We start from the raw sequence: 23,907 nt of genomic DNA, 5'->3' as shown, positions 1-23,907 counted from the left end.
AAAAATCAATAACTTCCACAGCCTTTCTGTTTATATCGCGTCCTGTCTCCTGTTTGTGTAAGACAAACACCTCTCACATTTCTACCTGTGAGTATGCATCTTCAGCACAAATCCTTGTATTGTGAAATGCACGAGTGACCAGAAAATATGAAAATATCACAGACCAAATTGACAATCTCTAAGATTAGTATAAAACGGACAGTTTCTATGCAAGTCCTCAGATGTAACAGGGGAGATAATTAATCATGTTTTCTCTTGAGATTTTAAGTGGATGACAGCAGCAGGCTGGTTGTTAAACAAGAGGGGGATAAGATCAAAAAAATAATTGGAAGGCTTAATATTATAAAGGACAGTACGGGGAAGAGAGAAAATTAAATATTTAAACATGTTGTGTGCAATTTATATCTGACAAGAGAATCGACAGGGGTCTTTATAACATAAGGGCTGCAGAAAGTTTATATAAAATAGTGCTTGTACAGAAAAAAGTAGATGTCTCATAAATAACATTATACCAAATATTTCTTTAATGTATGCAGGTTTATAAAAAATACATTAAGAGAATTTTAGAGAAGCCTGCTCTGAGATTTCCTCACATAAATGATGACCTTAAATAGGATTTCTGTTGGTGGTCAAGTGTGTTATTGAAATTATCCTTAAGTAAAACCTTGCAAGTTAAGTTGCTGTGGGCACACATTTTTTAATTAGGAATGCAAACATTAATATGTTGTGCTATAAGAGGAAATTGGAGCATTGTTGCTTTGGAATGCAGAAATTAATGCGACAGCTCATTAAGAGGAGAGCCGCATGTGTGAATACAAATTATGGGCAGCTTGTTGAAGATCCTAATCTGATGTTACTGCCAGCCACTGTGAAAGGCGGGTGATCATGTAACTGCCTATGTAAGCGTATACGCTTGTGTATATTTACATGTCTCTCTGCTAGCAAAGAACTGGAGTTTGTGCTTTTTTTAGTATGAAACTATTACATTTGATTTTATTGGCCCATTTAAAATGTCAGCTATAAAAATATATGAACAGCAGAACAGAGCAATTGTATAAATAAATGTAGCAAATTTGATTTTCTGCATTTATGTAAATGTAAGATTGGAGTTGTTTGATCAGATTGTTATGTTATATGCATGGGAGCACCAGAGAATTATGTTAACTTAAAAAAAAACACACTTAAAAATCTCTTGAGTATATTTTAAAACTCAAAATGCCAGTAATGTAATGTTATGCTTTAGGGGGAGCTTTGAAAAATCCCATTATGTATTGCCATTATTGGGCAGGACTTGTGAGCAGTAACCAACAAACGCTAAGCTTCAGAATGTATGTCTGTTTATTGAAATTGGAAAATTAATCAAGTTTATGTGTCACCTTGAATCATTTGTGCTAAAGGAGTTCCAGATGAGTGTGGATTTTCTTCTGTCTGGTTGGAACAGAAATGTAACGACATTAATTGGTCTCAAAGGACTGTCGAACAGAGACTTAAAGACCAGTTTATACAGAAGTGGAGGAGCAAATTGCATGGGATGTCTGCTCATTTAAAGAATAATTTAAGTTTGAAAATTAGTTATTGCAAAAAAACCCTGATAAAGATGGGATTTTAGGTTGGTTGGCTAATTGTAGAATAACAAAGATTATAAGGAGATACAACATTTTAAAGAGAAATTACAACTTCTGTGGGATGGTAATAGTGTTGGTGATGAATTTCATGTATTGTTTGACTATATGAACACAAAGATAATGAAAAAGGGATTTTTCTTTGGCAAAACTACTTTGTTAATTCCCTTTCCATGCACACATTGATCCTTATGATGCAGTCTGAGAATGTATAATATATTTTATGTAGAGACTGCTGTATAAATGGGAAGAGGATCATCTGTAGAAAGCCTATTGGTTCCATGTACACTGTGATGAATACATAATTGGTAAACAAAATTAAGAGGCTAAAAGTTATTGAGAGTAAATACAGTGCAAGAATTTGATGATGGAACAGATTCAGAAATAAGTGGGTGATGAAAGGCGATGTTCTCGTTGAGCAAATGAATTTTCAGTCTTTGTGAGATGAGCAGTGACTGCCGATCTGAAGTCATTTAGGCCTTGGGAGAAGCAAGAAAAGATTCAAGACCACAAATGACAAGGTCAGAGCAGTGAGAGCTACCATGAAAGGCACGCTGGATGACAGAGAAAGGTTTGACACCCGAGACTGAGTGATGTCCTGCAGAGGATTTGTCAAACGTGGAGGTGTGCACGGGTCAATTCTCAAGCCTTGTTCTTTGAAATGTAGCTCTGTCCAAACAAAACAAAACAAAAAATATTTCAATGGAACTGAAATCTCCAAACATAAGCCTTTGGTTTTTTGCAAAGACTCGGCACTTTCAAAACTGTCTTCACAGCACAGATTATAAAGCACTCTGAGAGAAGATCTTGCCTTTCTTTTATCTAACAGTAGATTAGTTCCCTCATGCATGAGGCATCCTGTTGTGGTGAAACATGTTTTTGATGCTGTGAGACGAGTGTTAGACTGTGTGTGTGAGGGGGTGTTCGAAACCCTGATGGGAATGAAACATATCTTTTTACTTGCATGGACCAATATTGTTCCAAAATATAACAGGAAGGAAAAAGCTCAAGTTTGAGCTTTTCACTTCTACAGTGGATGATCATGGAAACAAATGCTGTATTTTGTCTATGTCTTTGATAAGGATTGTTTTCTAGCAGCATTAGTTCAAAGGATGTTTACAGATTGACAAGAAAAGTGACACCATTGATCAGAGAGCCTGAGAAACACTGAGGAAATCCTCATCATCATCTCTTAGCTGCAACAAAAAACATCTTTTACATGTATAATACTGCAATCTACTGTTGCAGATCAAAGGTTTAAATTTATTACGGTCTTTCACGAGTAGAATTTTAATTCTATTCTAATTTAATTTCTATCTCTTGTTTTGCAAAGTAAATAAGCAGTCATGTTTAGATCAGTAGGGGATACAGTAAGAGTTGCAGAAAGTGCTATTTGATTCTCTCTATTGAGAATTTATTGTAGGATCTCTTACATATGCAAATATTCTTGTCCAGTGCTGCTTCACAAAAGCCCATCTACATGTGTTGTTGCCACTTGTGGAAAGTATTGGGAATATGTAGAACAATCTGGTGTGTAGGCAACTCTTGGTTGTGTTGGTGATGTTGTTGGTCGTGAAGCTTTGTTCTGCTCTAAAAAATACCAAAGACATAATGAACAAAGATATGAATTGCTTTAAAGTAAAACTAAGAGCTTAAAATATATACGGATTATCTAATGCAGATATTTGCTTTCCTTTTTTATAGCCTGCTGTCATGAAAGACAGGCGATAATGTAATTGCCTGCCTTTATCTGTGTGTTTGTCTATCAGCAAAATACCTCATAAATCACTGAGATATTAATGAAACTTTCAGAAAGTAATCACTGGATGTACATCTATAATTACAACAATTGCCAATACTGTAGTTGAAGTTAATAAAAATAATTTTTAGACAGCAAATCGTTTTTACACACCATTTAAATATTTTTCTGATCATACACTGAAGAAAGAAAAATGATGGTCTGCCTTATTGTATAATCCAATTTCTCCTCCAGATATGGAAGCAGACAGTGAAGAACACGTCCCCTGAAATGAGAAGTAGAAACTTAAACACGTCGACTTCAGTCAGATCAGCTCAGGGTTATAAAAGCTGTGACTGATATGTCATAAATCAGTGTAGGTGATAAGTCAAACCAAAACAGATGGAACTAAATGGAGACAAACATAGACAGGCTGAGTGCCAGCAGCTCATAGACGGAGCTTTTCGTCACGCTGCATAATGCCTCTTTGCTTCCTCTCCCTTTTCTGTGACCTGAAAATCGCTCCCCTTTGCCATCACGGCGCATTTTTCAATCGCCTAAATGCACCTCAAGGAGACATAGAGCAAGGGGAGAGGAGGCATCTAGAATCTGAGGAAATACATTTTTTATCATTCTTGTTATTCTCACATGCAGACGACATAAGAAGAGAGAAGTGGGGAAAGCAAGGACACTGATTTTCATAATGAAAAGCATGAGTAAACTAATGTGTTGTCAGCGTAGGAGAGTATTTTGCTCTTAATGATCACTTCACCTGTCTTTTTTTAAGACAGTGAGTTCAAATATGAAAAGCAGAAAAGACTAGAACTGTAGATCTCGTAGGTGTGACAGTGTTATCAGTGCACGTTATTCCCAATCATGAGCCAGTAGGTCATATTCTGTCTAGAAGAAGGTCATATCAATGCAGATTGACAGAGCAATTGTCAAAGAGTTTTAAAAAAAAGTAAACTATTTGAAAAATTTTGAAAAGAGTCAGCGGAACAGTATTTTATTGATTTATAATGTTTGGCATTGACTGTTGAGTGTACATGGTAACTTTATAAAATTTGAAGACAGCACATTTTAAACTCAAAGAAAAAAATATTTATTTCAAAACCTTAATTAACTGACTTAATGCAGTTTTTAAATATTATCTTCTGGAAAAAAAAATATTATACAGTCTGGGTAATTTTCAACTGGATTTTATAATCCAGTTTAAAAAACTGAACACTGAAAAAAATAAAAATAAATAAATAGTAATAATAATCTTAAAGAAAGCTAATAATAAACATCTAATAATAATAATAAAACTGTAAAACTGACAGATAATTGAGAAGGAAAGGTTGCAGTCTCTAATTTTAATTATATATATATATATATATATATATATATATACAATTTAATAAATTTTCTCCCTAAATTCGACATAACTTTTTGTCTGTGCTTTTTATTTGATATTACATGAAGTTGCCATTTTAAATTTTTGATTTTCTTTTTAAATTTTTGTATGAAATGAATCCTTGCAACACAGTTACCAGATTAAAAAAAACACATGAAGCTCATGTAAACTGTACATTTAAATGCCGTCATTGCCACATTCCTTCCTTCTGACTCTTAAAAATAATTTTTAATTTCTTTTTCTGGAATGGCTTGTTGTCACACTTGGTTAAGAAAAAAAATTCTTTGTTGTACATTTTTGGGAACATCTTGTTCTGTTTTTACCTTTGAAGAACTGGTAAATAATAACATTTGGGAAAGAGTTATTGGGTAATAATCACAGATGAGAGTACACATGATTTCCTGCCCATGTAATATTTTAAAGATTTTTTTTCAAGCTTTTATTTTTTATTTCTCTTTGGTTCCAGCCTGAGTGGCAATAATGTAGAAAAAAATCAATCATTTAGGGACCAGGTATAGCACAGAGAACCATATGAAGATGATATATTGGCCATTCCTAATATTAAAGAAGTATAACAAACGTTTTTCTGTCGTGCTGAACTTGTACTGAGCTGACAGATTGATCGTGGTGTCAAGTGCAAATCACACAGGCTCCTCTTGTTCTTCTGAGTTATAAGATTTATTTAAAAAATGCTGCTGGGCCACAGAGACAGAGGGAAATCAATGAGAGCAAAGCTGTAAATCTGACTTGTAGGGACCAGAGGTTTCAACACCACTGAGTTGATGTTGAAACAAGCTTCTTTCAAATCCTCAAGATTTATGGCGTGACTAACACAATATGCTACCATCTGTTACATGATAGGCCAAATCTATTGTTTTCTATACATAGCTGCAATATAAAAGGCATCACTTTTCTTCAACATGCTACATGAGTTTCATCTTTAGCTGTTTATTTCACTGCTCTGTTCCCAATTTATTTACCTCCCTGAGTGTCATAGATTGTAATTTTGAGGGCTAAAGCAACCAAACCCAGTAGGGTTTAATTATTGGTCTTATTCTGTGTAGTTAAATATATGAGCCGATGTTGTAAAGCTGGAGATGGACAGCCAAAATGTCAATACAACCCACAGTTTTCCTGCCATTAATATTAGAGAGGGAGTGGGGAAAACAGTTAGTTTCTTAAGGCAGTAATCTTAAGAAAATGTTTTTGCATCTCACTGAACTAGTAACAAAGTAATGAAGTAAAGAATTAGTTTAGGCAAAGGTCTGAAGATGAGCGTGTTTTGGCACCAGCTGTTTGCAATATGCTTCCGGATGATTGGTTTATTCACAGCTGTGTAGCTGACATAATCAGCTCATTAATTTGGCCACAGTGCACAGATGCTGAAGCCTCCCACTTTTCACTCTTTTTTTTTCTTTTTTCTTTTTCTTCACAGTCCCACATCTCCAGGTTTAAAAGAGGACATAGGATTTTACAGTTTTTTTTTTAAATACTTTTAAAAAAGCTTCTAATAATACCTAAATTTTGTTGCTTTTGTGTGGGGCTTTGACCACTCTTGTAGCCAAAATAGTTCTCTCCTGTTGGATTTGTGCACTCCTGTTTTAGATATTTAGTGGCAGAGTCTTGTTGTTTAACATGGAGCCAATGAAATAAAATACAACAGAATGGTGCTAAGCAAGATTTGTGGCCGCCATCTTGCTAGGTGCTACACCTGTCACTGCACTGCATTTACTGGTGGCAACATCACACAGGAGGCAATTACAGCCCATTTTATTTCACAATTACTGTGATTGTCCGTGCAGGATGGCACGGCTCTGGGAACAGCTGGGGTGAATAAATCAAAGCTGCAAGAGCAGAGCGGGCTGGAATTGTAGATTTTCACGGTGTCGCCTGCTGTAGATTGGAGAGGTTTTGCAGTGTGGCGTCTCTCACAGATGTAGCCATCACTCAGAGCCAAGAGGTAGTGGAACAACTGAGGGGATTATTTAGGTGAAGGTATTTACATCAAATCACATTTTTATCTTGATGGTTTTAACCCTCCCAAAGCCCTCAAAAGAGAGCGAGATAGAAAGAGGTAGGAAGCCATTGTAACTTTAGGTTAATTTAACCTGAGGGTTAATCGTCATTTAAAATTCTATTTTTAACACTGTTCATAAAATCTTTAACATTTCAAATAAACAATTAACACCAAACAAACAGCCGCCACCCCGGCACTTAGTCCTAACAAACAAGTAGAAGAAAAACAATAGATACATTTAAAAATTAAATAAGTAATATAAGAAAGAAAAGGTCTAGAAATGCACATACACTTCCCATACACATTACATATATGCATATGTACACATTTTAAAGCAGATCACTGTAGAGCTCAATTCAGAATGTTCTGATATCCTGCACCTTTAATATAGGACAGAAAAGGATTTCAGGTTATTTCAATTGATCCAGCCTTTTCAGCTAAAGTCAGCCTGACTTTTTCCAGTTTAAGAAAATAAAGGGCCTCTCTAATCCAGCTTGTAGGTGAAGCTGCAGATTACCAATTTGGCAACTTAGAGATGGATTTCAATTGAAAGATAGTAAGTGGAGAGAGCCACACTCTGAACAAGGCAGTTTAAACATTAGGAGGAGAGGTTGCAGAAAAACTTAAAAATCTGAGGGGTTAAAAGAGGCTAAAACCTTCGGGGACATAATAAATCTACAGACATAATGTCAAACTATCATTTGAATGTCTAACCCAAGAAAGGAGAATGGAAAAAGGTTGAAGTGGCAGTCTTTGCAAGGCCCTTTATAAGAAAAGAAACAATTTTATCTTATATTAAAGCCTTTGTGTTTTTACTTGGTTTATTTTTCTTTGTTATTCACTGCACATTTACATGCAGATAGATATACAGCTAAAGTTAAGCTGAGCAAACTTTAATTTGTGCTGCCTCAAGAACAGCAAGACCAGAACCTTTCAGCGTCTGAGTGTTTCTCTAAAAACATTGTTGTGTCTGTTGTAAATAATCCAAAAACCTTCTTGTCATGAGTTTGAATTTTAATCACTTCTCTGTTGTTGCTCTTTTAAAGCCTTTTTTTTAAAATCACTGCTTGTCTTTGACAAACTAACAGATTTACTGTAAACAAAATTAGACAGTGTCTCGGTCTGCCCTGCAGTGTTTCAGAATGAAATCAAGTATTTTCAGAAAAATACTTGATCATTTTTTTTTTTTGTACAAGAATTGGCCAAAATTGTCTTTAAACCAGCTGTATTTTCTCTGCCTGTCAGCAGCTGAGTTTCTTTTTTTGATCATGGTTCTGTGATGATATGGAGCAAATAAATGTTGCACAGCTGCTGCTTTAATAAAAACTACAGCAACACTAAGAGAATTGACAATTGAAAATTTTATGTTTTCCCCCACACACACGTAGCAAATAAACCTCCATTCTTCATTGTAGAGACATGCAGTATAGTGTATTTCTGGAGAGGGACATGTTAGGCAGAGCTGAAGCGAGGATTAACCACGGCAAAGGCTTCTCAACACTGTATTTTCTGCATCAGTCTGAGGCAGACACATAAAACTGGTTTAGTGGCGCATTTAATGACTAGTAAAAGCTTGTAATTCCTGGAATTAAAAGACAGGACCAGACTGGGATATTTAATTTGTAATTTGAATAAGATTTCTCAACTCAACCGTTCACATTTTATGTTGTTATCCAGAGAGGCAAAGTAAACGCAGGAGGTATAGGAAGGCAACTCCTTATTAAATAAAACATTTGTGCCATTTTGTTCAGCTGTTAAGTGAAGATAACCACTTAGCGTTAATTTATAGAAAAACAACCTCTAAATATTGTATTTTTGGTTTGTTTTTGTACATTAAATATGCAGTACTTATAGATTATATAGTTTTTGGTTCTCTGATTTAATATGACTGAAGAGGAAAGTGGTGAGGAAGAACAACTAGAATAAATCAATGACTGATAAAATGAAAAAACAAAACAAAACAAAACAAAACTTCATTCAGCATACAGAAAAGGGATCTATCAGATCAATATGTGAGGTGTTAAGTTGTTCTTTGTGGTTAGCTGTTATGTTGCATCTCATGCAATAATGCATTCAATATCTAGATTAAAAATCTTATGCATGGTAAAAATGACTTTTTATTTTCCTTTTCTGAAAGTTTTTTTTAGATAGATAGATAGATAGATAGCATTTATTGTCATTGAACAAAATTCAACGAAATTTCCATTGCAGCTCCCGTGCAAAAGGTCAAATATATACAGTATAAATAAGCAAACACACAATAATAATAATAACAATAAGTACAACTAAATTAACTAAAGGCACTCAACCATACCAAAGAAGTAGCAGCAGGTCCAATTATGGCAAAGTACAGATAATGTAACAGTGCAAAGTGCAAAGTGCAGAACAATATGGCTATTTGGGGGTGGGAGATATGTATGTGTAACTGCAGGTTATGATATATGTTGGAGGGGGGGACGGCAGGGAGTAATGGCTCTGACGGCTGTGGGGAAGAAACTGTTTCTCAGTCTATTTGTTGTAGTCCGTATATTCCTGTACCGCTTGCCCGATGGCAGCGGCAGTTGTATATAACTGAAAGAGTTACTGTACGTGTTGTGCATGCAAACCTTCCGAATGAGCTCCAGTTCAGCCTGTATCTCAGTGAAAAAAGGCCAGCTGTGTCAGACTGAGATAATGCATTTCGATTGAGTGTACCTAATTATGTGTACATTGTGTACCTTGATCAATAATGGTTTCCTGAACATCACTGTGGCCATATCTGACTCCAGGCTACTTTCTCACCAATTTTCCATGCAATAAAAAAAAAAACAGAAAATAAGAAAAAAACAATACAGGTTTGTAAAATATAACAAGTCATTTTTAAAATTTAGGTTGTAGTTTTTGGTTGGCAGCTCAGATGAGAACAAATACAGTGTAAACGCAAAGTAAATGAATAGTTAAAATTTACTTTTCATTCATTTTTATGGGTAAATTTAAACAAAGAAATGCAACAATGAGAAACTCAGTTTGTTCACTTGTACATATTTAAACTAGTTAAATCTCAAATTTAAACTTTCTGAAACTGGGTAAAGAACATGCACTAATAGTTATTTTTTAATTCTTGTGCAGTGCAGTCAATAAATAATGAACTAGTGCTTTGTGTGTCCTCGTGAGAAACATATTGTTGCTTTTTATTCATGTGCATAGCAAAAATATAAAGATACATATATTAAATCTCTAAAATACTTATTATTTTTACCCCAGGTAGGAATTAGTCTGTTATAAGTTTCAATCTAAAGAAATAAAATATGTTCAGGAGGCTCAGTGAAACTTATAACAAGCCCTTTGAAAAGTAAGAACATTTTTGGTCTGTTGTTGAATTGTTATTTTAGTTACTCATCCATGTATGTCAGCAAGTGTCAGATTCCTGGCAGTAATTCACGGGGGCTGACTTTCATTGCTTGCCTCGGTATTCAGATGAATTTGAGAGCCGCTTCCGTAAGATTCCTTGGGTTTCATTAGTGCTTTGCCACATGTTGCTTCAGCACGATCCACACAACTCTGGATTTATAGTTTCTTACAATACCCTTATTTTCATACATCATGTGTTCCAAAAATAGTAAACTTGGATAATTAAATATTTAGATGACGTCTTGGCAGTGGAATATTGTTCGCTGCGCTCCGAGTATCTTCTTCATTTGATTCAGTACACTTCCCCATTTGGAGACAGCTCACTCCTTTGGACAATGAGTTACGAATGAATTAAACATACAAATAAAGAATGCAGACGAGGCTGAAAGCATCAGTTGTCTGACTGAGTGTTTGACTAGATAGAGCAGGTTGGAATGCAAGGGGAGCGTTTCAGCATTACAGTGTTGCAAATGTTTCTATTTTTTCAACTAAAATCAGGTAGAAGTTATTTATCAAATGGCTAAATGTATGTAAGGAAAAATAAAATATTTAAAAACTATTTAGAAATCCACTTTCAGTTACATTGTAATAGCTCAGTTTCTGGCTGCAAAGGACAACAAAAAAACAAAATTACCATCTGGGTAAAATTTTCCTGCTTCTTAAAATCGTCATTTTTGAAATTCTTTTTAAAAAACTGAATAGTAGCCGCACTTTATCTTTGACATTTTGCACTCTGAATGCTTTTTACTCCCCACAAGCCAGGGCTGGAAATGTTTAGGTATTTCTTGATTTGATTTGATTCAATTCATGTGACAATTCAGCTCAATGCACTTTTTATCACAGTTCAAACAAAATCCTAACTGGAAATGAAACTTTTCGCTCTACGTTGGAGAATAAAACAGTTTTCATTCAAAGAAGAATTTAGGAACTAAATGAACTAAAAAGAAGTCAAAAAAAGTAATAAGTCATAAGATTTTGTGGCAACATCACATTAGTGCTATCTGCCCTGCTTTCTTCAGTGTTTTTATGACTTTGTTGTTGATCCAGTTGTAGGATGCAGGAATGGCTGTGATCATTATGTTCTATGATGACTTCAAAGTGTAAAAAATAAAGCACAAGCCCTGGATTTAAAAGTTGCAATGCACTTTGTAATTTGCTTTGCCTTTTTTGGGTTAGGTGGAAATTTTGACATTCTCACTTAATGGTCCTCTTGTGTGACAGCGAGCTACTGCTGCTACAGCTTACATATAATGTGACTCTTGTCCAGATCATTTTGCCTTTTAACTTCATGGAAGCCAAAGTCCCTCCAAACACTAGCCTTTAATGCTGAAGGTGCTGTTTCATAGCCATCATTAGCCATCTCAATAATGTGTGTCTGGTGTCTTGTTGTGTGCACGATGCAGTTCTACACTTCAGAGTCCTGTCTTTTCCATTCCTCAACATGACACTATAAACATTTTTTTTAAATCAGCTCAGAATTGTTCATATCTGCATCATGAAGTGAAGTGAAGTGAAATTTGTTTATATAGCACTTTTCAGCAGCAAGGCGATCCAAGGTGCTTTACAACACAGAAACAACAATCAGGTACAGAAATACAGAAAGCATCAATAAAACAGATTATAACCCCCAGCCCTACCGCAACAGTGTGGAAAAAAGCTTAGTCAAGACACATTTGGACTACAAAAATCTGCTGGGACCAAAAAGAAGTTTTGGATATTCATATTCAGATTAAAAATTAGTTTCCTCTTATCCTTTTTTAAAAAAAAAAATGATGAGTCTCCTCTTGTTAGCTATGTTTTAACTATTAGGTACAAGTCATAATTTTTATGATTTGTCACAATGAAAAGATTTTCTTTGACTCAGTTTTGGATGGTGTAAAGATATACTTAGATATACAGTACAGAGTGGTATATTTTTAGTGGGGCCTCTTCTATTATTGTTCTGTCTGATGCTGATTTCCATTGACCTTGAATGTTCCCTCTCTCTGTATGAGTGTGTGTGTGTGCAGTAAAAAGAAATGTCATGCCATAGTGGACAAATCAGCAGTTACACTGAGTCGTGGGGGAGACCCAGGTTGCTGGACTTCCTGCACGCCTGTCTGCCTCCATCATGCTCATGTGAGCAGCAGGCGCTCCCCGGGACGTGCCGTGTTATTATTCACCACCAGAGGCCGGCGAATGTAGAGCAGCAGAATGCTCTCTAAACAGTGATTTCCCCCTCGTGTGAGGAAAGACCAGAAGTATTTGTGTTCGTGTGGGCGTATGTTAATGTCTTTGTGCATCAGCCTGTGTGTTCAGAAGAGAGAAACTGTTCGACAGAGAATGAGCAAATAAGCAAGCAAGGAAGAATTCCTGTGTTTCTGAGTGCTCGACATCCCTCTGAAGTATTTTTAGCGTTTCTCTTCTCACGTTTTCTCTAAAATTTGTTTCACAATCTCAGAGCGGTCAGGTTCTATCATGCCTTTTGTAGTTATTCACCCCATGATGGAGATACACTAACATTTATTTGTAACATTCACGGTGCTAAAATTGTCCTCGGTAGCTAACTGGTCACTTCTGAAACATTTATTCATCGCTAATTAAGCACTACTCTCCTAGATTGCATGCCATGGAAACACACAGCGGTGTGTCAGACAGAGTGAGACTGTTCATGTCTGTTCGGGTGTCCTTATAAAAACCAGTGCTGTAAAGTCTTTTTTAATACTGTAAATTAAAATGCAAGGCAAATAGGAATAAATCTGGCTTTAGATAGCACAAATATCAGGGGAAGAAAAAACTTAGTTGTGACTCAGTGCACACTGTAAAGGGATTTCTTTTTTTAAATCAAGGTCACTTTCATCAGCTGCTAATTGGCAGACACAAACACCCACACACACACGCACACACACGTATGCACACACACACACAATAATCTCTGACAAAATTAATGCTCTCACTATTAAAGTGATATTAATCTTTTGCACAATCAGACTTCAACTCATACTCCCCCGCTCTGCTTGCCAAAAACTGTCAAAGTTCTTTAAAAATAAAAAGAAGAGTTCAAATGTAAAGTAAAATGTGCAGAAGTTTATATAAGTGTTCAGTCAATGCATGAAACTTATCTGCTTTTCTTGTAGTTTATGTGTCTTTGCTGCATTTAAGCCTTTTGCTGACAAAGTCAGAATGACTACTACTCAAAAATATGTTAATGCTTAGTAATTATGTTACATGCTTTTTGACTGCAACAGTTATTGGTATATAAAACTATTAACTCTAATATTTAAATGATGATTTAAAAAAATTACCAGGCCTATTTTCAGTTATCAAAATTAAATATTCTGAGCTAATTCTGTTTTGTGCAACTCCATTAGAAAGTAAATCTTAGCATAACTCACTCTTAAATAAGCAACAAAGAAGGTTGCAGTTTTTTTCAGTGTTGTGGCTTGTACACGACCAGTTTGTTACAGAAACCAATTAAATGTTTCCAGCTCAGAAGATGACATTTTGATTAAAATGAAATTGCAATTGTTGTCTACATTACGTTGTTGAAAAAAGCAGATGTTTGTATTTTTGCAGGCTCCGCTGTGGCGGCTCTGTTTGTCCATTACGCACTTGTACACATGAAATTAACAGAAACCATAAAAGTAATTGCAAGCTTTGTATCTTCTTTACTGACTATGAAGAAAAGCCGGGCCCAATGCAATCTGGATGGAGCACTGAAATTTCTAAACTCTTTCTCTCCTATGTGAACAGAAATTTCTAAACAAACAAACAAACAAAAAAAAAAATCATATTTTACCCTAAAACAAAGACATCCCAACTAATCTAATTCCTCATTGATTGGCATCACAGAGTTACATAAAACAGCTAGAGTGCACACTGGTCATGTGACCTTGTGATGCCCTGCTGCAGCGGTGGCCATCACCAAAACGGGCAACCATCTGCACTTGGTGTTACGGTAAATGTAGTAAATCTAGTGCACACTCTAGTTGTTTTATATACCTCTTTGATTGGCACTCAATCAAACTCCTCATTTACCTCCTGGTGACAGTTCCTTTATATACACACATCCATTCATTTTCTTTACCCGCTTCTGCTTTCCCGGATGGCAGGGAGCCAGTGCCTATCTCCAGCCATCACTGTGCGTGAGGCGGGGGACACCCTGGACATGTTGACGACGAGACAAACAACCATTCACACTCTCACTCACACCTAAAGACAATTTTAGATTTACCAATTAACCTAATATGCATGTTTTTGGTCTGTTGAAGGAAACCAGAGTACCCAGTTTAAACCCACATGAACACATGGAGAACATACAAACTCCACCCCGAATGACCCCAGGGTTGGGAAGCGGTCACACAACCTTTCCTCAGCTTGTCTCTAATTGTATCAGACTGTTCCATTTCCTCCTGCATGACCCTTGTTTTTCTAAGGCCTTTCCAATTCTGACACAATTAGCCTCTGCTCCCAAAGCATCTTATTCTCTAAAAATATATAATATGTCCAGTTCTGTTCTAATATTTCATTGATTTAATGATGATTACAGTAATACAAAGCTTAAATTTAAGCAGTGTTCTAATTCAGTGCTTCACTACAATATTGATTATTTCCTAAATACTAAACATTTTGTCTACACTGTAATTAAAGGTGTGACAGTTCTGAGTGTGCCAGATTCTGGTCGGCTGGTTTTAAACAAATGAATTCTTTGTACCAATTCTTGTGCAGCTCTACGTGTTCATGCATTTTTCTACTGTAAATCAAATCTTACATGAATAAGTGGAAATGAAAAAATGGGTGTTATAGAAATGAATATAAAACAAAACCACCCGTTCAAGGACCCTGCAGACTTTAGTGGTCTGAATAGTGGAGGCCGGTTGTAGTGGTCATGGGTAAGAATGGAGGCTCATACAGATGGGTATTTGTATGTCTGTGAGTGTTTTACTTGCCAGTATCTGCTGCTCTTAAACTCAGATGCTTTTTCCAGACAGCCGTGTTTGTACCATTTGTAAATTTAGAGTTAAGCTCACAGAGAGATACACATTTCATCTCCTCTAATTCTGAAATGAGTCATTTAATTTCCCATTCGGTGGAGCTGTTCTTATTTGTGGTTTTTATCCCATGCTTGAAGTCTTCTGTCACGTACTGCAATTTTATTTGCAGATGATTAATTAAGGAGGTGTTTACATCCATTTATGGCTAAAGAAATAAAGCTCATGTACTTTTATAAAACAAAGATTGAGATTTATTTGAAGAAGGATGCATGTCCACAGCTTTGTGAATCCAATATTAGATTAATATTACACAGCTCTGCTTTTATATATATATATACTCTGCTTATTATATTTATATGGATTTAAATGTGTATTAAACAGAATTTAATACATCTGGTTCCTGGTTGGGTTTCAGTCTATTATGCCAGTGTTTTCAATAGTACTTCACTCAATTATATGTTTTGAAAAGGTTGTTTAAAGGAGCTAAAATACAAAACCTTTTACCCTTTCCTCCATTTATCACCTCTCCCTCCAGATCCCTGTTATGACAGGAGCCTTCATGGACTCCTCACCCAACGATGACTACAGTGGCGAGCACTCGCTCTTTAACTCTTCAGCCAGTGTCAACGCGGCGGCCTCGGCGGCCTCGGTACACGGCCAGCAGGAGGAGCAGCAGTCCATGTCAAGCGATGCCATCTGGCTCTGGATTGCCATCATCGCTACTATCGGAAATATTGTGGTGGTGGGCGTTGTCTATGCCTGCACTTTCTGATAAACATGCTTACAAAGACAAACTGAAAACTCACACGTCATGCTTTTTTGTTGGATGACTAAAACCCCAAAAGAATCTTTAGAGCAGACACGTCCTCCATCTTTATGTCGCTCTTTTCTTTCCCCTCACTAGGTTTCTGGATTATTTAGAGCCCCCATGGATTGTCTAAGTTTTGACAATGACAAATACACGTCCATATTTCTTTATCAAAGAGAAAGATTGGGACTTGGCTGCATTTGTCATCGACAAGCACTTTTAAATTCTACGGCTGTAGGTTTGAGAGGAAGCTTGTGTGCATGACAGCCCTTTTGTTAAGGACAGAAAACAAATGTGCGCACTTTTGAAGAAACTTTTTTAGGTTAAGTTTGTTTCTACATTTCTGCTCAGACATCCTCTTTATCTGTAATGTAGATGGGAGAACAGAGACTAAATGAAGCTTAGGATTTGGACTGAACCAGATCACATTTAAACATTCACCAAATAGAGTTTTATTTTTTTTTTTATTATTTATGGTCATGTTAGGGAGCTCTGAAGCCAGGGTAATAAAAATAATTTATGTAGCTGATTCAACATATATATACCTAACATCAGTGTGTTTTGTAAGCAGTTTTGATGACACAACAAAGGACTTTGTTTCAGAAATAATTTGTTTTTTAATAAAGTGTGGTTCTGTGGAACAGTAGTTAGTATCTTACCTGGAGTAGACAGCAGTCATAATGATTCCAGTTTGGAGAACCAAAGAGAAACTCTCAAGGGAAGTCAAGCTAATGGCTTGTCAAACTGGGGCCTATTTGAGAGAATTTCAACACCTAAAACAACTCAAGCCTCAAATTATTTATATTGGTTCCAGTGAATGTTCTATTTTGGACATTTTAATCATGTTACTTTGGCTTCAAACAATTATTTTTACAGACATCTATGCTTAAGACTGGCCAAGTGCAAAACTATCTGTTTCATATAAAAGCATTTGCCTAAACCACCATAATATATTGAAGGTTTATAGTCATAGCTTGCTTTCTTACACTGATTCTCCAAACTGTGCTGACAGTGACTGCTGTCTACTGCAGGTAAGATACTGAATATTGATAACTACTTTAGAAAACCCAACTTAAAAAAAAATCAGACTAATTATTAAAATCCCATAAAAATGTTTCTGCACTGCCATCCCAATCACACAAGGAGGGATCACTTCATCCCTTCATATATTTATGTGTTGGATCAAATGTAGCATCTAACGAAGATTATTTTAAAATCAAATTAAACTGTCATAGTCTTTTTAATTAGATTTAGATAACTTCTACTGATTTAATCTAAATAATATTAGAAGCACAAATGAAACCAAACCTTTGTATCCTTTTTTCCCTATTGTTTGATAAACTATTCACCTAACATGTTTGCTTAAGTACAGTTTTTAAAGGACTTTCTTTTAACACAGATAAGTTAAACTTTCAGCAATAGGAGATAAAACGTCCTTATAGTAAATGCTTGTTTATGCAGATATAATGTAGCACAGACAAGAAACCAAGTGAAAATTCATGTGAGAGTGGAAAGTTTTAGGTAAAGACTTTTTATTGTGCATATAATTATCTGTGTGGTAGGCCTGGGATTCACTGCTTACTTGTGAATGACAGAGCTAGTCTGAGCAGGCACAAAGTGTGTGTAAAAATGATCATCACTGTTCTCATTGTTATGACCAGAAATATCCCATTTTGTTTTAGTCATTCAGGCAAATGGATGAGCAGATGGAACAAGTTTGCATCTCTGTCAGCGTAGATTTGCATAGATTTCTATCTGGTGTAGCTCTCATTCAAAGTAGATCCAAAAAAAAATTGAGGTTCTGCAGAAAACCTTTGCACTGACTGTGTGCTTCCTTTTCTTTACCTCTTCTGTTGCTTTACACAACTCTAGACATGTATTTTTCTCGGTAGAAAAGAACTGCGATCAACCAAGTGGCTGTAACAGATTATGACACTGTTCATCTCGGATTGGAAACACAATAACCAATGCATCTAGCATATCTCTGGAACCAGCTGAGCTGCTGCAGTGCATCATTCAGCTTTGGCACTGAGCAGATTTTTCAACCGTAAGGCATTTGAGCCGTCACACACTGAGGTAAGAAGCGAGTCCCAAGCCTTACTTTGGATGCTGGAGGCAGCTTGTCTCGGCATCAAATAGCTCTAGTCCTAACTAGGACATGGAAAGTTCAACCTGAGACTCAAGCATTAACCTGCAGCCAAAGATACAATTAATGCTTCTCCCAAGAAACGTACGATACACTCCACCGCAGCCTCATAAATAATACAGCTGCTAGATTTTGGTCTTTGTTTGAAATGTGCTAACTAAAGTCTGTACTTTGTTTAAACCAGTTCATGCCGTAGTTGAAGTATGAAAAAGGTGGATAAAGATACTGTAGTTAATCAAAACACGAGTTCAAAGTCAGTAAGTTGATTTATGTGTCAAGTCTTGACTCACATCATAAACTAATTCTCCATTTTAGACTGAGAGTTAGAAGTAGACATAATAGCTTTTTGCTAAATGTTTCTCCTGTGATTTACAAAATAATACCAATATGATACAGAGTTATAAATCTGTTGTGCAAACACTACACTTATTTAAATGTTCATTTGCTGTAAAAGCCAGTACTGGTTTACTGTATTTATTGTACCATCTAAAGAAACTGTAGAAATACAATAATCTGTTATTATGAGTGTACTTTTTCAAGGTTTAAAGATGGACTTTAAAAGCCTGTTATTTTTAATAAATGGTTAATGTAGAAATATTTAGATATGTAAAACATACAATGCTCTTTTTGTAAGGATATAAATGCTACACTTAAAATTTGTGTAATAATGCAATTTTTTTTTCTTTTTGGGTAAATAATTGTCATTGGGTTTTGAGGTGTCAACTGAGGAGTTATTTACTGTAACGCTTTTTCTCTAAATGCAAACATGTGAACACTGTACACAGGAGTTAATGTTGTAAGGTGTTTCAGTTACATCTTTTTTTACAACTAAATTCACCTTTTATTGCTCTTTGCGAGGCCAACCCTCCAGCAGATTTTACCGTCCTCAGCTCTGCCGCCCTGATGATATTGATACTAAGCTCAAATGGTGCGATCTGTCATCCTGACACAGGCCATGGTTGTTTAGAAATCACCTACATGTACTCTTCTGTGCTCTCCTTCTCCATGCCACCTCTTGCCCGTGGTAATTTAGGTTTTGCTGAACAAAGACAGTGCTGAAATACTTATAAAAAGGTTTACATAATTCTCTGGAAAGTAATTACAGCACAATACTCAGGGCCAAGTCCATGTTGGCTTTAGAATCATTCAAAGCTAAAAAGAAAGGCTTTTATTTTTTTATTACCACAGTCTTGTCTTGTGACTTAAACGCCCACTTTTTCTGCACCTATATTACATCAACATTTAAGCAAGTGCAGGATTTGATGACATCTAGTGCTAAATTTGCATATTGCAACAAGATAAATTGTTTTTCACCCTTTCATTCCAAGCATATATGAGACAAAAATCTCCCTCTTTTAGCCATTGTTTGTTTCTCTTTATTCTCCATAAAACAGACATGATAGATTAGGTTTTAAGTCATGGAAAATATAATAATTCCTTTTTTTTTTTTGCAAAGTTGCACTAATGAAAATGTAGCATCATGGTTTGTGTCTGCAGCTGGGGCTTTTGTCTTCTCTTTTCTTTTACATTTTTTTTTTTATCTTTGTCTTCTGTGTCTGCGTGTCTTTGTCTCCCTCTGTCTGTCCTCTTTTTGGCTTTGAGGTTCCAGATTCCTGGCACAACTTCTGACATCACTGTGGCTCATCTCCTCATCACTATGCATAATATTTTCTTTGAGATTCTTTCCACTCCTCACCAGATTGCTGCAGCCTGCTGCAGAGTGCAGTCTGCTTAATATTATGACATATAGTCCTTATTATCATGTGGCACATAGTGTTATAAATTATGAAAATTTACTTTAACCCATTGAGACACAATGCACCTCATGTGTATTTTACACCCATGTTTAAAGGGAAACCAAGGTCATTTTTTTGGTTAAGTGAACAAACCTTAAATAAAATTGTGATTCCTAATATCATCAAAGCTTTGAGTTAGCTCATGGGAAAAATATATCAATTACATTTAATGACTCCAGGTATATTTCAGTACACAGTTTAATCCTCGTTATTTTCAGCTCTTTATGAACTAAAAGACAGCTTAATCTGAAATGTGGAAACACTAGTTCCTTTCAACTGTGTTGTTGTGGTCCCCCTCAGCTCTTAGTATAACTTTTGAACAATCTTCACTTTGTTTCCACAGCATTGTACTTAACTTTTTTTTTCAAATCTAATCAACCAACTTTGAGAAAAATAAAAATCCCAGAAACCTCATCTGCAAGTAGGAAAAGAGCTTGAAAAAATACTTCGAAAAGAGCAAGAATAAAAATAATTTTTTAATCATAGATTTGTCTCCGAGGGGCTTAACCATTTGAACAGATGCTGTTCTATGCTACTCTTAGAGCACCTGAATCAAATGAATTGTACTGACCTTGGCCAGGACTAATATATGCTAATTCATGGTAATTATCTGACTTTCAGGTGATGCTTTTGTGAGAAGTCCACAGTGGCCAGTTCTTCATTTATAATGTCTCTGGAATAATAGATAGTGTCATTCATTTTCAAGGAAGGGAAGGGAAGCTGCTTTTTTTTCTTCAGGAGTCACCACAGCAAGTGAACTTTGCACAAAAGGATTTGGCAATTGTTTTACACAGGATGCCGTTCCTGATGCTCAAACCTGCAGCCTCTGGATTGTGGGACCACAGCACTGACCACCCAGCCCCAGCTCCATACACCATGCACATGAAGTCTATTAATACTTCTCCCTTGCCTTTATTTTATACATTGTTATTGGATTATTGTATCTGAATTTTTAATGTCCATAATAGCAAATTGTCTTTAATAAAAAGCCTAATATCTCCAAGAAGAGGCAAAAATTGATCTGTTATCTAGTAGATTTGAATTATTTACAGTATATATATATAGCAAGCTCTAAAAATAGAATAATTCAAGATTAAAACAAACTTTTTATGTTCACACCTCATATCAAAAAAGAATAAAATTTGGATTCTTATACTGAGACACTTTTATAGCTTCACAGCAGATTCATTAGACCGACTGCGTTTGAAAGACAATGTGTCATCGTTCCAATGAAGCTGCTAAAATGCACAAGAAAGATAGAGTTTTATTCCTCAGGTTTACTGACTGGCAGCTGTCACCACTAGCAAACTGTACAGACATCTCACCCATAGGGATTGTGCGATAGCCTCTTGATACCGCCAACAAAGCGGAGAAAGCTCAGGAAAAAAAAAAGGAAAAGATTTAGGTGGGCTGCTACCATGGTGATAGCAGGCTGTAAAGGATTCAATCACACCTTTAGTGGCAATCATCTCTGAGCCTCGGCTTTCCATTACGAGTTCTCCTCTTACCATTCTTCTTTTTCCACACAGAGCCGAAGCCCCAGACATGATGCTGTTCGTTACACAATATTATCATTTTAGTTAATATCCACTCATGATGAGAGCACAATGCAGAACCAACAGCTTATGACCTTGTTAATCAGGCTGCTTCAACAAGATAATCATAATTATGAGAAACTGGCACAAAGCATTTCCTAATGATATATAACCTGTGTGTTAGAATTAATTCCTATAATTTACATTCACAATGACATCTAACATACTAATCTCTGTACAAATTGGTCTCACTGAACGCATTCACTCTGATTGCTTTCCTGTCATTTTTGAGAGCACAATATGAGGCTCGACATGTAATCTTTTTTTACATTAAGCTCTCCTCTCTGTCTCCGCACACTTTTGATGGTAAATAATAACGCCGAGTGTGACAAGGAACAGCGAGCATTAATGCAATCCCGAGGGCTCCGCCACCCCCTGATGCTGCTGCAGCCTTGGTGAATATGCTTCATTACGGTTACTCTGCGATGGGAGCTCAACATCACTCGTCATCCAAACGGCAGGCTCTCTGCTCTTCTGATTTAGGAGCGCCGTTGAGTGGATGACTGGGCCTGTCTCTCACACACTCTTCTATTAGGTGAAAAGGCAGACAAAATATCTGTCACTGGCTGTCATCTCACATAAAATACATCCTCAGAATGAAAACAGGATATATGAGGAAGCTGTACCGAGGAAGAAGATGGATGTGGTCCTGCCTACCTGAGCCTCGAGTCAAATCTCTCTGAATATTTAAGCCTATTAATTTCAATATGCTTTAAATTTTCCTCAGCTCTTCGCTGGAAAATTATAGTTTTCTAGCACTGTAAGGCTTAAAATGCAGTCTGATGTTCAAAATAGTTTAAAGAAGCATGGTGTTGATGTGCAACACAGAGGAGTAAACTGGGTGAAAAAGAACCAAAACTTTTTACATACATGAATGAAAAAAAGACTCCAAGACTTGATGATTCTTAGATTGAGTGGGGTAAAACAAACAAACAAACAAACAGAAAAACATATGGTTGAAGCTGCTTTTGTACCCAAAACTGGGATTTGTTATTATTTTTATTTTTTGTGAGAGTGGTCTTTTGTTACACAGCACTAGAGGGAGCCTGAATGCCAAAAACCTACCAGATTATGTCTTAAAACAAAGCAGAAAGAAGCAGCCATTGTTTAGAGAAAAAGTTTTGAAGTTCTTGAAAACTATAACCATTTTAAACATAGAAGAAAGTCTGGCCTCTTAGAGTCCTGCACTTCAACAGCTCTATTAGCACACCCAATTGTAACTGGAAATCAGCACGCCGTTCATGCAGGTTGTCATGAGACTGACATGCATCACTCCTGACATGCGATGGTCGAAGGAGCTGGACCTCAGCTGCTGGACTAAATAAAAACTGAAACCACTCCAGGGACTAATAGAGGATCCAGTAAATGGAGGGTGAGATGAGTTTCCAGGCAGACGGATTTGCACGCTGACTGAAAATGACAGGATGATTGAGATCTGCAGAAAAGTGTCAGAAAGCTGGACTGAAAAGGATCAAAATGATCATGTGCGTTGTGATGAATCTCTGACAGGTTTTCTTTCTAAATACAGCAACGATTGATCGATTCTGACCTCAGTCAACTCCTGCTAACTAAGAAATATTGACAAATTTTCTAGGATGATACTGCTTATTTTTGATGTTACTTATAATTCATGGCACATGTAAGGTGTGAAATACAGACACTGTCACATATAAAAACATTTTTTTAAAGATTGTAATAGGAAACCTGTAAAAAATGGTTTTACCTTCACAGCATTATTTAAATCACCAGAAGTATGACAACAATGTACATCAACTGGTATAGTCATGCAATAATATAAAATGGGTCATTCAACATAAGAACAATTTTTAATAATTTAATTTTAATTTAACTCTAATAACTGTCACTTTTACTGAAGCATTAATTGGCTTTTATAGCTATTATTTATCATCGTTTTTGTTCCAATATGGCTGAATGTGTTTCGTCAATCAATTTTCCAGGACACAAAACAGTATGAATCTTGTCCAACAGGGGGCTCTATAATTCATTTTTAGACACAAACGTCCCAGTTTGAAGAGGATCTGCACTGTAAAGATGAACAACAGACAAAATAAATAAAGTTAGAAGAATGACAAAGAAGTGAAAGACCGTGTGAATGAAAGGATGTTTCAAATTAAAGTGGATTATTTATGGAAGGATTTCTTGGATGTTTTTCATAAAAATCCTTCCAACACAAACAAGTTGAAGGAACATGTCACAGACCTACAGTCAGCTCTCTGGGTGTGAATCAGTCTGAAGAAATCAGCTTTGTTCAGCACTGTTCAGGACTGCATTCAGGTTTTTATTCTGAATCTTTTCTTACTTTCTAAAAGATCTAAATAAAATATAAAAAGATGGCTTTTTATTGCAAACTGAACTGCACTCATCTTCTGTGCTTTTGCAATGAAATCTCCCTTTTTTTCCCCTCA

General features: G+C 36.1%; 1 protein-coding gene across 1 annotated transcript in view; it reads left to right on the top strand.

Moving 5' to 3' along the window:
* The window catches only part of LOC108232383 (uncharacterized protein C14orf132), a 34,295-nt gene extending 13,413 nt beyond the window's left edge, over positions 1–20,882 (top strand). The window contains exon 2 of the mRNA XM_017410148.3: positions 15,672–20,882. Within this exon, the coding sequence (XP_017265637.1) occupies positions 15,672–15,908 (237 nt within the window). The 3' untranslated portion in view covers positions 15,909–20,882. The remainder of the gene's footprint in view (positions 1–15,671) is intronic.
* Positions 20,883–23,907: the final 3,025 nt, after the last annotated feature.

The sequence above is a fragment of the Kryptolebias marmoratus genome, linkage group LG10 (assembly GCF_001649575.2).
Source record: "Kryptolebias marmoratus isolate JLee-2015 linkage group LG10, ASM164957v2, whole genome shotgun sequence".
Lineage (NCBI taxonomy): Eukaryota > Metazoa > Chordata > Actinopteri > Cyprinodontiformes > Rivulidae > Kryptolebias > Kryptolebias marmoratus.
The sequence above is the reverse complement of the archived record's forward strand: the minus strand, read 5'-3'. Positions and strand labels throughout refer to the sequence as shown.